The 16,919-nt window shown below is 43.3% G+C and overlaps 1 protein-coding gene across 1 annotated transcript in view; it reads left to right on the top strand.

Annotated features, from left to right (window-relative positions):
- mettl16 (methyltransferase 16, N6-methyladenosine) overlaps window positions 1–16,919 on the top strand; it is a 37,927-nt gene that overhangs the window by 13,824 nt on the left and 7,184 nt on the right. The window contains exons 5-8 of the mRNA XM_080771914.1: window positions 583–698; window positions 2,019–2,161; window positions 6,434–6,503; window positions 7,102–7,191. Of these exons, the coding sequence (XP_080628040.1) occupies window positions 583–698; window positions 2,019–2,161; window positions 6,434–6,503; window positions 7,102–7,191 (419 nt within the window). The remainder of the gene's footprint in view (window positions 1–582; window positions 699–2,018; window positions 2,162–6,433; window positions 6,504–7,101; window positions 7,192–16,919) is intronic.

The following is a 16,919-nucleotide window of genomic DNA, read 5'->3' as shown; positions in this document are numbered from 1 at the left end:
CATCTGGACATTGGGCTCACAATGGGCTAATGTTCATTGCCATGTCATGAAGCACTTTGAACCATGATTTCTTCTAGTGCCACACTCAGACCAAAGTGTCCATTGTGCACATAAGACATCATAAGAATCTAGTACAGATTGCAGGATGAACCCGGTTGATTTTGGTGACCCTGATGCATGTCCTCTAGTGTCACTTTTAGTAAATATAAAATCTGACTGTGCCCAAAGCCAAGCTCTACTCTGTTTGAAAAAGTACAGGATTTATTTTTCTCAGTCAGACATGTAATCAAAATGTTTTCCCACTGATGTACAATCAATATCACAAATTGACCAAACTTTTAGGAGCTTTCCATCTATACTTTACTTCAGTAAGAATGACAGTATTTATAAAGCTATTGGTAAGCACTTTAGCCCAAAAAAGCCAAAAAACGCAGATCTACAAGTTCACAACATATCTAAACAGTATGTGCACATTGCAAGCTTGTAGATCTGATATTTACAAAATGCCTGTAAGAAATATATTAATGATCACATGAATGAACAAAGGTTTATCTCTTAAAATGTAATTATTTTCCCATGCAGTTGTCAAGGTTCCCCATAAGACCTTGCTCATGGATGCCTTGAAGGAGGAGACGGCCATCGTCTATGACTTCTGCATGTGCAACCCTCCATTCTTTGCCAACCAGCTGGAGGCTAAGGTACACACTACAGCCCAACGCTGACTCATTTGACCATCTTCATCTGAACACTTTTAGTTTTCACCGGTAGGTGGCTCCTCCTTGGTGGAGGCTAAACAAAGCTTTTTCATAGCTCTAGCTGCAAGACCAACCCAAAACACCAGGCGATTCCCATTTAGGCCTGACCTCGAAATAAATGAAAATGAATATTTACATGATTTTTTTGAGCTTGTAGATCTGCTATTTTTCAATAGCTAAATTATAACATAATGTTTAAAACACCAAAAGGCGTTCCCGCCTTAAATGGGTTAAGGCATTTTACAGCAGCCCTCATCATCAAAAACAACAAAGCGGAAATATACATGATACACTATTAAAATAAAATAAATAAATAAATCTAAAACAATTAAAATCACTTTACTTGATCACTTGAATTACTTTGCTGATTACAATATAAAACGTCTAATCTAAAATGCAATTGACTACCGTATCTCCAAATCCAATAACCTAAAACACAAATCTAAAATCCTTTAAATCATTTAAGAGTCTGCACATGCATTACTCAGTCCACTTTTCACAGTCAGTTTGCACTCTTCAGACATTCTCCACACACGACACTGACCTCATCTAACCCTGGATAGCCATACATGGAGAAGACTGGATCATCACCTAGATCTGCATATATGGAGCCGGCCAGCAACTCTATATCTGACCTCAAACCCTTAGATCTCCATTTATGGAGCTGATCTGTTCTGACATTCCATATGTTGATCATATGAAATCCTGTAGACTCAAGACACGCTCCATATATGGCCAGACCTCATCAAACCCTGTACACTCAAGACACGATCCATATATGGCCAGTACAGAATTCATTCCATATGCTGATCTGACCTAGCCTGGTTAATAAACCAGACTTATATCGCACGGACCGCGGGATATTAGTCTGGGGAGGCTCAGCTTGGATTTCATTTCCAGGGCTGCGGGTTGAAACATTTTCTCTTTGACGTAATTGGTCAGAGCTACTGTCAGTCAACGGTCTCAAGCATTGAAAGTCACTGTACCAAAGCCCGCCCATATTGCATACCGTGTCCCGATTGGCCGCCCCATTTCTAAGGTGTAGGAAATGGGCGTACAATTGAGCCTCTCCAGACCGTAATCCGCCGGCAGGCAATTTTGTTTTGCCAACAGCTGATTCGGTCTGGTTTATTAACCAGGCTAGATCTGACCCCCCATGCCAAAGTTCCAGCGCTGCCGTCACCCTGGCGGATGTGCTTCTCGGCCTCAGGGCGTCTTACTGGTAATAAAGTACTAAACGTGTGTTGTGTTGTGTTCCCACAGGGTGTTAACTCCAGGAACTCGCGCCGCCCTCCACCCAGTTCCGTCAACACGGGCGGGGTGACGGAGATCATGGCAGAGGGAGGGGAGTTGGAGTTTGTCAAGAGGATCATCCATGACAGTCTGCAACTGAAGAGACGCCTGCGGTGAGTGAGGAACACTGTTGATAGATACCACATTAACCCTGAGCTCCCTGTTCTGGGCATGTCGTTTTTAATAGGCCAAGATGGAAAACAACATAATAGGGCATAAAGTCATGCGTGGTTTAATATGCTCAGAAAAATAAAAATAAAATAAAATAAAAATAAATAAAATAAACATATCTGTTCAATATAAGTCCCTCCTTAAACTCACACTTGTGAGAAGTGAGGGGGCGCTCACTGTATTTATATTGGCCACATGACGTCTCACGTCAATGTTTGTTATTGCTGCCCTAAACAAACATTAAAATCCCATCGGCCTGGCTGCCATATGACATCATTTTCAAAAGCCATGCATTGGAGTTTTATTACCTTTAGAGCATACGCTGAAGTATTTGCAGCTTTCAACGTCAAAAATCTGGTGAAAAATAGTCCGACGGCAGGTTATGATCATCCGCACCAGCGGCCATTACAATGCGGTACAAAATCCGCCTCTATGAGGCATTGTAGTCCAAAACAAACCCCCGTCCACTTACATTGAGCTCAATTTCCCAGAAGCCCTAGCAGCCCAGATGATGACTTTATTTACGGTTTCGTCATCATAATGCGACGGCCTCGTCATCACGTCCCGGATAAATCAGCTGTTTCTTTTTAATTATTTTAAAACAGCGAATTAATCGCATTAACAAATAGCGGGAATGTCTTATTACGCGCGCCGTGCGGTGGGACCCTGGATTAAACAATTAGCGGCTGTCAAACTGTTAAAGGTTTAGATGAGAATGAAGGTGAAAGAGGCTCCATGGAATTCAGTGCAAGCTGTGATGGAGCCATCACCCAGAGGTGGCTTGGCCTGGTGGGGGGCCTCTGGTCCCATTACCAGTGCTGTGTAGAGGATGGGGGGGCCTCTGGTCCCATTACCAGTGCTGTGTAGAGGATGGGGGGGCCTCTGGTCCCATTACCAGTGATGTGTAGAGGATGGAGGGGCCTCTGGTCCCATTACCAGTGATGTGTAGAGGATGGGGGGCCTCTGGTCCCATTACCAGTGATGTGTAGAGGATGGGGGGGCCTCTGGTCCCATTACCAGTGATGTGTAGAGGATGGAGGGGCCTCTGGTCCCATTACCAGTGATGTGTAGGGGATGGAGGGGCCTCTGGTCCCATTACCAGTGATGTGTAGAGGATGGGGGGGCCTCTGGTCCCATTACCAGTGATGTGTAGAGGGGGGGGGGGGGGCTCTGGTCCCATTACCAGTGATGTGTAGAGGATGGGGGGGGGGGGGGGGGCCTCTGGTCCCATTACCAGTGATGTGTAGAGGATGGGGGGGCCTCTCCCATTACCAGCACTGTTAGTAGTGCAGTGGCTTGAGACATGGTTTCAGGGAGGGGAGGAGGTGTGTTCTTAAAGCTGATTAGACACGCCACACCTGAGTGTACCAATCAATATAATAATTGACCCTCAAATGGCTTTATTTGGATGTTCAGAGAATGCCTTAAGATATACAGATGAAGAACAAAAGGCTTTGATACTTTGAGGCTTTGGTTTGCAGCGAAGAAAATAATTCTGCTGAACTGGAAATCATCCTCATCAGATCCCACAAGACATTCATAAAAATATGATTTGCGGGACACGGGACAGTAGTGCTATTTTAGGACTGTCCCGCGAGATGCGGGACAGGTGGTCAGCCCACCAGACACAATAGTGGTGGTCCCCAGGTTGATCTTAGTCAGAATGGTGGTCCCTGGGTCTGTTATGGTTTTGCAAACCAGTGTATGCATGCTGTATGCACTGTGCAATGTTGAATGTGCATTATTTGCATTATTTAGTCATTGGTGAAACGTGTATGTGTGTGTGTGTGTGTGTGTGTGTGTGTGTGTGTGTGTGTGTGTGTGTGTGTGTGTGTGTGTGTGTGTGTGTGTGTGTGTGTGTGTGTGTGTGTGTGTGTGTGTGTGTGTGTGTGTGTGTGTGTGTGTGTGTGTGTGTGTCTCAGAGCTCTGTGTTTAACACCTGTGTGCTCTTGTGAGAGAGGAGATGAGAGTCAGCCACTGGGGAACGTCCTCGTTATTTGTATTTATTCTTTTCCGCCTCCGCACCAGTCTCCTCCTCCTCCACCATGCTGGGTCTACGGAGCGGGCCAGCTGTCACACCCCCCCCTTCCCCCAAAGCATGATGGGACACTACAGTCACCAGGTGTCTGTGGAAACCCAGCCAGCCCTTCTGATTGGACTTTTGAGACACCCACCACCGCCCCACCCATCTCATCCAGTCTTTCCTAACTCAACTGTAATTATTGCCAGACAGAAACAAGGCTGGGTACCAAATATAACACCCCCTCTCTCTATCTCTCTGTCTCTCTCTCTCTCTCTCTCTCTCTCTCTCTCTCTTAAAATTACAGTGAAGAGTAGAGTGATGACTCCTATCCAGCTTGCCCTCCCAAAGCGTTCACTGCCATTGATATTATAATTACCATCTTCAGTAAGAAGATTCTAATAATAAGGCATGGAAGGACAGCTGAAAGAGTAGAGTGCGACCCATGCCAGAGTTCTGGTTCCGGTCCTGATTTTGGTCCTTAGACCACTGAATACTTATGTTTTGAAGACAAAGAAAAGTGCAAAATCTGTTAGCCACTCTGTCAATAAACAAATAACTTATTGATAGATACAATTTTTACGATGAACTGAAATGTATTTTATTCAACCACTTATACCAAAATTCTAAGACCGTCGTGCTTTTGAGCATGCCGATTGGCTATTTGTTTAAACCTTAAAAATTGGCACGCATTCATTTTGTTGCTTCGTTGAGATATCGGAGATCATTTGGACGGTCGTTGTTGGAAGAGGGGCAGACATGTGTGTTAACATGCACCCCCCCCCCTTCCCCATCTGCAAGGAAATCCAGGGAACATCTTAGATGATATTAGAGTTGTTCAATATTTAATTCAGTCGTTTGAGGGGTGCTGTGTGTGTGTGTGTGTGTGTGTGTGTGTGTGTGTGTGTGTGTGTGTGTGTGTGTGTGTGTGTGTGTGTGTGTGTGTGTGTGTGTGTGTGTGTGTGTGTGTGTGTGTGTGTGTGTGTGTGTGTGTGTGTGTGTGTGTGTGTGTGTGTGTGTGTGTGTGTGTGTGTGTGTGTGTGTGTGTGTGTGTGTGTGTGTGTGTGCCCGCCCTTCCTTTAGCCCTCTGGGTAAATTGTCTAAGTGACTGTCTGTTCTGACTAACCTAGTAACCTTTTGGTGCCCTTACGGTTGTTGTTATCGTGTCAGTATGCTAAACATCACACATAATGTAATTCTGTCTTGTTGGCTGCTGCTATAGATCTGTCCTTATAGGGCCACTTCACCCCTTTGCAAAATACTTCATTATGTTTCTGGCCATAGACTCTAGTGCAAATTTCAAATTGTGCTACTGTTATCTACTACAAATACTATTAACATTGAGTGACTGTAGTTTCTTCCAGCTGTGAAATGTCCCTTTAAAGCTCCAATGGATCTTATTTTAATGAATAGAATGATAACTATTACATCTAGGTGTTCTCCCTGCTCTTCCACTGTAACATTTAATCCCTGGTGTTAGGTAGGTCATGTTTCTCAACATTGGGTCCAGGGACCATCAAGGGCCCAAATGGACCCTTACAGGTCTGTGATCGTACAATTGGGACCAAATAGTCCATACTCCATTTGGTTCCATTTGTGCTCTGTGTTAAAATAACACATGTGTCAGTGTAGTTTGAGGGGTCACAGAGATAAAATGGTGTCAGATGGGGGTGCGTGGCCTCATGCATATCAAACAGGGGTTCAGCTCTGAGCCAAGTCTCCTGAGGAGGCGCGCCTGAAGCCTGTCCTGGATGGGAGTCTCCGGACTTAAAAACAAACATCAACAATCTGTACAATCCTCAGTGCTTATTTAACTCTGAGCGTGGCAGCATGCACTAATGGAAGCAAATGAGACGAACACAATTTATGGGGGGGGGGGAAACTGATGTTGAAGGTTGGTCAGTTCTTCTCTCAGATTGACACCCCTTTGTGTACTGTCAAAAAATGTGTTTTGCTAAAAGCGGCCTCCTGGTGGCGCTATAACAGGCCACGGTCAAACATTTGGGGCAGAGGTTCAGCTCTGGCATCCAGGGAGTGTATGCGCGATCAAGGCAGAGATTAGCTGTCCACAGACAGACAGACACACACACACGGACATACGAACCGACGGACGGTGTGCAAAACATACTCTCTCCCCATGCCTTCGGCCTGGTGGAGACAATAACACTAATAATACAGGTGGTTTGTTGTGCAGGTGGTACAGTTGCATGTTGGGGAAGAAATGCAGCCTGGCTCCCCTGAAGGAAGAACTGAGAAAACAAAGGGTGAGTACTGAACATACTGTTCTTTTTAACATTTATTTTGAGAGATTTCCAACATTTTAGACAAGAGAACAACAGACTCAGAGTTACATAGACGACAGTGTACATACAAACATAATGATACACATAAGACACTTTTATAAGAAGAACAAAAACAACTAGAACATGTGCCCCCCTGGGCACAGGTCTCCACTAGGATAGGAGCGTTAAAAAAAAGTCAAGTGGCATTTCTTCCTCAGCCTAGTGGGAATATGCATGCACAGTGTCACCGCAATCAGATGCTGCGTTCATGTTTTGTGGCATTTTGTACAAAACGGGCCACTCCTGTAAACTTTGGAAGCCAATCTTAGCCAATTCTAAATACATATACGCAAGCTTTTATCCTTGATAAGTCAGCCTCGGAGCTGATGTGAAAATTAGCCGACTGTACGCCCAAAGTCACAGCACCAAAGAAAAGTCCCACACGTGACGTAGAAATGGTCGGAAATCACGGTACCTCAAAATATGAGTGAGATTTCATCAAGCAAATTGCTTGATGAATCTGACTGGGTCAGATTCTGACTGGGTCTTACCTGTACCTATGATGTCTCTGTCTGCTCAGGTTCCAAAGGTGACCCACACAGAGTTCTACCAGGGCCGCACCATGCGCTGGGCTCTGGCCTGGAGCTTCTGCGACGATGTCGTCGTACCGGTAAGCAGTGGTGGAAAAAGTACTTGCATTTTGTACAGTATCAATACTGCAATATTGAAATACTCCGTTACAAGTAAAAGTCCGGAATTCAAAATGTACTTTAAGTACCATGTATAAAATAAAATGTATCTTTTGAAAATGTATAAGCTCACATTGTGATCGGCTATTTTCAAATGGCCATACTTGAAGTGGTCATACTCCTCATCTCCAGGCCATTCCATTAGACCAGGGGTAACCAACCAGGGGTTCGCGATCTACCAGTCGATCGCGGGAACGTTTCCAGTCGATCGCGAAGTGTCCGACCCATTTGAATAATGTCAGTGCCGCTCGTCACATGCAAATTAATTTTGAGCAGAGCGCTGTGGCTCTGAGTTTGAGAATAGACCCCATCGTCCAAGGGTGTGTGTGCGTGTGTGGTGGTATCTTAGCAACACTGAATGATCTGTCCCATTGGTCGTGTGCTCGTATCATGAGCCAATGGCTGCAGCTCTGAGCTTCCCAGACCCAGGTTCACATCAAGGTTCACAACAAGCCGTAAAGAGAACTGACAGGTCAGCCACAGGGCTGCTACCATATTAGCAGCTGTGAGCGCTCTTCTCTTCTCGTGAAGAAAGCAGGACAGAGTTGTCAAATAAATCCCGCCGTCATTCATACTGTATTTATTCTCCGACCCGACATTAAAATACGGAACAACGTGCGTTCATTACGGGCTCGTGACAGGCTGCAGACACTTGAGTTGGGACTACTAGCCGATAGCGCCCTGCTCCTTCAGTTTTCGTTGTTCGTTGTTATAATATTTTTTATTATTGGGATTTGATCATTGATGCAAATTCTAAACATATGGATGCAGCTGCAGAAGTTGTGTTGCTTAAAGGAATGCATAGTTGCGTTCTCCTCAACTGCTGCGCAGCAACAACAAAAATATAAAAATGAGAAAAATATACTGAATATACCAGTCTGCAATGCAAACTAATAGGCGAGTGCACTCCAGGGCATATGCAAAGGGAAAGAATGACTTCTGTCCGTGACAATAATCAATGCTACAGTTTGAATTCTGTACACATGCACACATAGAGCAAAAAATATGATAAATATGAAATATGAAAACTTGTTGAAGTACAACACATGAGTCAAGTAGCTGCTTTTGTATCAAACCCTTTCCTCTTTACTGAGCCTACTGTCATTGAACTGCTGTCCGATAAAATGCAGGATGTGTTTGCATTAACTTCAGATATTTAAATGGAGATTATTGGATTAGTAAGTGACTGTCACCTGCAGGTCAGAGCTAAAGAGAAGGAATTTTGGTCTCTTGTGAGCGGAGAAGTATCCCCTGATTGTGTCGTGTGCACTGAAGCTGCATGCCTATACTTTGGTTCCACGTACTTATGTGAAATGGCCTTTTCACAAATGAAAATAATAAAATCCAAGTTTAGAACTCGTATGACTGACTCACATCTTAATGACACCCTCAGACTGGAAATCACTAAATATGAACCAGATTTCAAAACGCTTGCAGATAAAGTGCAGTCACAGCAGTCTCATTAAAGGTGGGCTGACCCTGAGAGTATGTCACCATATCTGTGCAAATATATATGGTCATGTTATGCCTATGTCATTTGAACATCTGCCAATGTGAATATTCATTGAAATGAGAAACAAAATATTTCTAATACTAATTATTTCTAATTTGTCTTAATATTATTTGACATTGATAATATAACTTACTATAAGTATTTATTCTAATTTAAGCTTTAGTCTTTGTGTGGATGTGTGCACATGCATTGAGCCTGTCAGAAATAGCAAAAAAACAAGTGTTTTTTCTAACACGTTTTAGTGGTAGATCTTGGCTTACAATTGGGAATAAAATGGGCTCTTGGGCTTGAAAAGTTTGGTTACCACTGCATTAGACACACTCCACAGCCGCTGGGGGGTGGGGGGGGGGGGGGGGGGTTACGTCCTATTTAATTTAGGATTTATTACATTATACAGATGCACTTGGTTCCCTGGGAACAAAAACACAACTGAAGCAATCAGGAAACATGAAAACCATCATGATGAAAGAACTCTGTAAACCTTGAAGTGACATTAACCTAGAGCAGGGGTCGGCTACTTTATTGACACGAAATGTCCGATCCGATCCCAATACCACAATCTCTGTGTTAGGGCCTATATTCCTATAAGGGCATATCTGGCAGTGTTCCGATACTGGTATCGGTATCGGGACAGCTCTATTTTTTTTATACAACCCACAGACTTAATCACTTTCACTTTAAACTGTTTAAAATGTTTGGAAAGTAAACAGTCTACATACATGCTCACTGCTTGGTTGTTGAAGATGGAGGCTGTCACCCTTTGTGGGATTTCTCAGGTCTCTGTAAGTGTTGGCTTTCAACATGAGAGCAGTTGAGCAGAAACATTGGCCTACATTTCTTTGCTGCTTCTCCCACCACCCCTCCATTCTCTAGGCCTGCAGCACACACCACTGGACTGACGTGTGTGTGTGTGTGTGTGTGTGTGTGTGTGTGTGTGTGTGTGTGTGTGTGTGTGTGTGTGTGTGTGTGTGTGTGTGTGTGTGTGTGTGTGTGTGTGTGTGTGTGTGTGTGTGTGTGTGTGTGTGTGTGTGTGTGTGTGTGTGTGTGTGTGTGTGTGTGTGTGTGTGTGTGTGTGTGTGTGTGTCACGAGTATAGTAATGTGTGTGCATTCAAGAGAGTCTGTGCTATTGTATGCATGACCGAATGCCTAATTCTGCCTCCATATGTGTACATATGGATGTTTAATGTTGTGTGTGTGGCAGCATTCTTGAATATTATATATAGTATATGTGACATACATTCATATGTGGCCTACTTAACCACTTTAACCCCCTGTATGTCATTCTAGGTGAGAATGTACAGAAATGTTAAGAAAAAAGACGATGTACACGCCCGCATCCCAATTTTGTCGTTCTCAAACATTTTAAGTTTAAGGACCCCCAAGATTAAATGTAATTGGCCGTCGACCCCCATCTGAACATAGGTTCCAGGGACCGTGGTTGGCTCTGAAAGAATATATATTCAAAGATTTGCACTACATTTTCACGATTTTTCAAAAATAGCAGACCTACAAGCTCGTAGCGCGGCACTCGGTGCCGTGCTATGAGCTTGTAGATCTGCTATTTTTCAGTAGCTAAAGTATAACATAATGCCTAAAACACCAAAAGGGGTTCCCGCCCAAAATGGGTTAAGTTAAACTATGTCTATACGATAGTGTCGCATACCAATTTAGCAGATCGCAAGTCACTAGGTTAAATGGTTTCTTGGGTTTGACATCAGTCCAGAGCTCTATCAGTGAGAGAGGGAGGTCGTATTCATGTGACATCGGACCAGAGCTCCATCAGTGAGAGAGGGAGGTCGTATTTATGTGACATCGGACCAGAGTTTGATCAGCGAGAGGTTGAGAATCAGTGAGAAACAGATGGACCAAAACGGAGGTGAAAAGAGAAAGGGAAAGGATGGAGACAAAGGATTGTGAGATTAGGACATAAAGATGTTTGGACTCCACTACAGCCTCCAGGGCTATGTTGAGTCAGGACATCATAGGAATAAAGGCCTTAAATAAGGAGGGCTTAAGTGGTTAAACACATGTTTGTCTTGTGTTCTTCGCATCTGTGGCTTGTCTGTTTAAGCGAGCATGATGTGCGTGGCTTCATGCATTCATGATGTGCGTGTGTGTGTGTGTGTGGGGGGGGGGGGATGGATAATTGAATAATGACATCATTTCTGGAGATTTGAGTCCTTGAACCAAGGCTTTTACTGCCCTGTTGGTTTTTAAAATTAGGCCAGGCTTTTAGAGGTCTTCACAAGTTAGCTGACGGTAAAAGTGTGTGTGTGTGTGTGTGTGTGTGTGTGTGTGTGTGTGTGTGTGTGTGTGTGTGTGTGTGTGTGTGCGTGTGTGTGTGTGTGTGTGTGTGTGTGTGTGTGTGTGAATCATATGAATAATGGAGGAACATGGTGCAGAATGGTCTGATCCAGAGGAGAGGGGGACCCAAAGTGTGAAACACAAATCCACACTATTTTAGTATTTGGGCTCCTACCTGTATTCTATTTGTCTGTGCATGTGTAACCTCGTTGAACGTGTTAAGTTATACTATGTCTATACGATAGTGTCGCATAACGAAAATAGCGCCAGGCATTGTGAGCTTATCTGTATGCAGTGCTGTGACATAACGCAGCATATATTTGGCATTAGGGTTGATGTAGTATCGATTCTTTTCCAGTACCACGTGTTTAAAGGTCTGGTGGTGACATAAAAAAAGGTTTTTGTAATTTTTTTCTTTTAGCTTTTCTGAGCTCAATTGAACCTTTAACATTTAGTAGATGTTCTGCTTTCTAGCTCAAACTAAAGTGCTCTGATTAGCCTGTTGACTGTGACATAAGAGTCCACAAATCACATATATGACATAACAATTTGGCAGCAGATGTCACTGTTGAGGCCTGTTTTCATTGCAGCTCAAAAGGCTTCAGAATACACAGAGAAAACCCCAGACCACAGAAAATCCACTGCATGTTCAAAGTTCAGGTTGTGGGTGTAATTGAGGTCATAATACCTAAAAGAAAAATGAATGTCATGAAACTTTTAAACTTATACTATTGCATTTATCAACGTTATACAGAGCTCCGAAGCTATTCAAAGAAAAATCTACATTAAGATTTTCAACCCAACGCTGCACAGATAAAATTAAATCAACAGGCCCTCGTTGCTAATTTTTATGTCCATCTATGGTCTATGCCGTATTAATTAATTGTGTTGCTTCTAAGAGAAGTATTACATAAACAATATAAAATCAAATCAAATCAAACTTTATTTATAAAGTACATTTACACATTCAACAAATTACACAGTTGTAGTGCAATAGAGCCTAACCAAAAATGTATATCAAGAATCAAATAGAGTTAAAAGTCATGGAGAAAAAAAAGAGTTTTAAGAGAGGACTTGACTAGTGCTCTATATAAAAATGAGACATTTTAAAACTATGGATGTTCTCTCATGTAGAAAATATGAAAGTAATTATTCTTTCTTGCGTACCGACTACAGTACACGCTCGGATATCGTGTAGTATTATATCGAAATGAAAAGTTCTGGTTACTGTGACAATCCTAGTGTATGTAGGTTGTAGGTCCTTTGTCAAATACATGTATGTAGCATTGTGTCTGTGCATGTACACCTGTGTTGTGCATTGTGTCTGTGCATGTACACCTGTGTTGTGCATTGTGTCTGTGCATGTACACCTGTGTTGTGCATTGTGTCTGTGCATGTACACCTGTGTTGTGCATTGTGTTTGTGCATGTACACCTGTGTTGTGCATTGTGTTTGTGCATGTACACCTGTGTTGTGCATTGTGTTTGTGCATGTACACCTGTGTTGTGCATTGTGTCTGTGCATGTACACCTGTGTTGTGCATTGTGTCTGTGCATGTACACCTGTGTTGTGCATTGTGTTTGTGCATGTACACCTGTGTTGTGCATTGTGTCTGTGCATGTACACCTGTGTTGTGCATTGTGTCTGTGCATGTACACCTGTGTTGTGCATTGTGTTTGTGCATGTACACCTGTGTTGTGCATTGTGTTTGTGTCAAGGATGCATTGTATGGATTGTATTGATTGGTTCTCCTCCTCCTCTGGGGAGGAGCCTGGGGGCCTTTCAGGGTGCATGAACATCAGACAGACACTCATTGACCACTTCAGCAGACATGGAATTCATTCAGAGCAGTGGTTCCCAAACTGTGGTGCGTGCACCCCTTGTGGTGCGCGAGCGCCTTCTAGGGGGTGCGTGACATGAAAAGGCTAATGGTGGGGCTATGGTTTTATTTTAAATATATTAACATATTATGCCAATATATGGCAAGTATATGCAGAATACAGCCTATGCTGCATATATTATGCCATATTCAGGTTCATGTGGATCTCTATATAGCTTATGCAATTCATATTTTCATGTGGGGGGGTGCATCAGCTAGGTCGGGAGGTAACAGGGGGTTCTTTTCTAAACACCTATTCACACAAACCACAAGCATCATCTTTGATGACATTTATTTATTTACCAAGGACAATCAATGAACATTTCAGTTTTCCCATCAATGTAAATGTGCCAGATAAGAGTTCAGCTCACTTTAGTCCCTGAGCATCACTTGCATCCTTCTAGGTCGGCCATACCACCATGATGACCAAAATGTGCATTTCAAAACGAAATGCTACACACCAGAGGATTAAGCTGTATCTACTTTGTTGTATGACGAATTGCGGAAATCGTAGATCTAGCGTTGTGAACTTGAACGTGTATTCTTTATTTTAGAAAATCTTTGAAAATGTTCACCTACGATGTTATGCCCAAAATAGGGCTGCCAGGTCACTCCCCATCTCTCTCCCCCTTTCCTGTCTGACTACTGTTCCCTATCAATAAAAAGCTCCAAAAGAAAAAAAGAAGAATCCACCGTGTTTGGGTTTGGGGGAGGCAAGCCGGAAGGATAGGGTGATATTGGTCATTGCATGTACTCCTTCGTGCTGGGGCGGCGCCTGTCAGCAGGGAGGGTTGGCTGAGGCGTACCCCAGAGCCATCTAATAGAAGAGTTGCGATATTGAGGGGGCAGAAGTTTCTACCTTGTTTAGTCAACAATACGTTTTTATATTTTTCCAGCATAGTGAGCTGGACATTTCTTTAAATAAGCACATTTTCTGAAATTCTGCCTAGTCTATGGTGTTTGTAGGTCAGTCGGCCACGTTGTCATCAATGTCACTGTGTATACTACGATACATCACCACTGCAGACTGCAGACCCCATGCTGTGCTGTTCCGCTCATTGGAGCCTGTATACCGATCATGTCCCAGCAGAAAAGCAGCTATTATTATGGAACATGGTTAGATGAGGATGTTTTCCGCCATCACAGCATGACGCTAGTAACCAGCGGTCAGAAGTGAACACTGAACATACAACCATCTCCAATGTCACTGCATAGCAGGGCAGGGACTGCCGCATGGGGGCTCAAATGGAGTGGAATAGAGCCATCTTGTGGTGTCGTAGTGAAGGTGCAGCTTCTTACACTGCTTCTGTCTGTGGATGACTTGTCCTTCTCTCAATGACTTGTCTTGTCCAGGATATATGCTGACGCCACATTTCACTGCCAGTCCTTATTCCAAGGGGCAAACTTAAAGGAATACTACCCCTCAAAAAAACATTACCATGGCCACAGTGGCTCAGCGGGTAGAGTGGCAGCTTTGGAATCGGAAGGTTCACAAGTAGGATGACCAAATGTCCCCCTTAGCGTGGGACAGTGTTCAAATGTCCTAATAGTTAGTCACCTAATAGTTGCCTTTCTGTTCTCTCATTGTCTCTTTTCCTGCAAGATGTGTTTTAAGCCTGTTAAGATAACATGAGAAATATCCTATGGCCATATTTTACCAAAATTAGCATTTTAAAACAAAATGTGAGACATTGGTTTAATAACAAAATGTCAGGCAATATTAGGCCTATGGTCCAATATGACATCAAGGCATTTAATAGCACCTTATAAGTTGCTATAACCTCGTCCTGTCCCACTTGTTCCTTGAGTTCTCAACGGGCTTGAAAATGTAGGCCCGACCCTAACTGGGCCCTAATTGGTCCGGTCTGAGGCCCAGCCCGGCCCGACTAATTGTCGTACATTTTAGGCCCTAATACGTCAGATTGGGTTGGGTAGGGTCCGGTTTGGGCAGAATTTGAGAACTCATCACAGAGTAAAAGTGAAACCCCAGTCAGCACCATATTCATAATAGATTATCATTATACAAAAAATACTATATATATATATATATATATATATATCCAAGGCCTGAACTACTGATTACTGATTAGCATACATTTTAGGGTAGAATTTGAGAACTCTACTTGTCCCACACAAGCGATTCTTCTGTCCCTAAACTCCAGTTTGGATCTGGTCACCCTATTCACAATTCGATCCCAGGCTCCTCCCGATGAGCAGGTTGGTGCCTTGCATGGTTTCCTCCACCATCGGTGTGTGGATACCGGTATGTGTGAATGGTAAATGTAATGCACATTGTAAAGTGCCTTGGATAAAGGCGCTATATAAATGCATAATGCATAAATGCATAAACGCAGAGATGCGTTACTAGACACTTTACAAACACATTGGTGAAGAAATGTCTTGGTTGGTACTAAGGAATTTATTGTATTTTTTTTTTTTAGGATTGGAATTTTTCTGATAATATTTATAAGACTATAATAGGTCGCTGCTTATTGGAAAATGGAATTTAAACATGTTTTAAAGTTGTTTTAAAAAAATAGTTCACACTCATTCGTCAAAAGACCTTTTGATCTCCCACTGAGACAATTGTTATCATTTGCTCTATCCACTTTTTGGGCTTTTTTGGGCCACGTGAAAGAATAACCACTCCCCTTGAAATCACATTTTCATTCATGCGAATTGAGTCTGGACTCCAGTTACTGGACTACAGCGTTGACAGACAATTGGCTGAGCATGGAATGTGAAGTATGAAATATGAATGCCATGTATGCTGATAAGAGCACCCCTCACTTCACATTTATGAGTGGTGCAACCACTCCAAGGAACAGCAATGTTCGTGTTCACCTATGTGTTGGTTCACCTATGTGTTCACCTATGTGTTGGTTCACCTATGTGACGTTAATGTCTCCAGTATGAGTACCAGTAGGGGCACTGTTGTGCCAGAAACAGAGAGAGAGAGAGAGAGACAGTGCTGCACTGTTGCCTGCTAATGATAGAGTGAGAGAGGAGGGGGGGGGGGGGGAGAGGGGAGTTGCACCACTCAGTTCACACGGGTGTGATTTTATTTATTATTTCAGTCATTGCTCATGGTGTATATTGTGTATAGCTTTATTCGTTTTGCGCTTGACCCCGTCTTATAGCTGCTTGCAGCTATATTTATTATTATTTTTGTGAACGGCTTAATTTTTCTCTGCTTTAGGAAGGTGTAGTTCCAGACTCTATGTGCTGTACTTTAGGGAGGTGTAGTTCCAGACTCTACATGCTGTACTTTAGGGAGGTGTAGTTCCAGACTCTACGGCCCTCATTTATCAATCGAGTGTAAAATCTGCCACAGATTCGAGTGCAGGTTTCGTAGTACACCCACGTCGCCACGGCATTTATAAAGTGATCGCAAACAGCTGATCCTTCCTTAATTTCGTTCTGACGTTAATAAATGTGACGGCTGAAATCTATCTGGCACGCCCTATGAAATCAAGCCTCGCCCTCGTTTTTGCGACTGAACACATGAAATACGACCTGTGGGAACCATGGAAACAAGGTTTTCTCCCGTGCCTTGCCCGCCTCACGCACCTCTCTCACACACACACACACACACACACACACACACACACACACACACACACACAGAAGCACACGCAACTTGCAAGCCCACTGGTGTCTTGTTAAATAAAGAACGAACACCTGCATGAATTAAATAAAGTTGTAGGCCTACCCTGTCTGTTTTCCTCTCACCTCGCTTGCTTTGCTGTCATGTCCACGCATGCACGCATATACATGACACATCGACATCGCATCGCCATGAATGGAATTAGTTTGTAGGCTGGCCTATATTAATTTTACCCATTCGTGCGCAGTGCACGGCGAAGGCGTGATACTGCGCACTGCTGTGATATTAAAGTCCTGTGAGTGACATGCCTGCATGAGAGATAGGCTATCATGTCGTCAAGGCAGC

Source organism: Protomyctophum bolini, assembly GCF_963924005.1.
Source record: "Protomyctophum bolini genome assembly, chromosome: 9".
Lineage (NCBI taxonomy): Eukaryota > Metazoa > Chordata > Actinopteri > Myctophiformes > Myctophidae > Protomyctophum > Protomyctophum bolini.
This window is presented reverse-complemented; position numbering and strand designations above follow the sequence as displayed.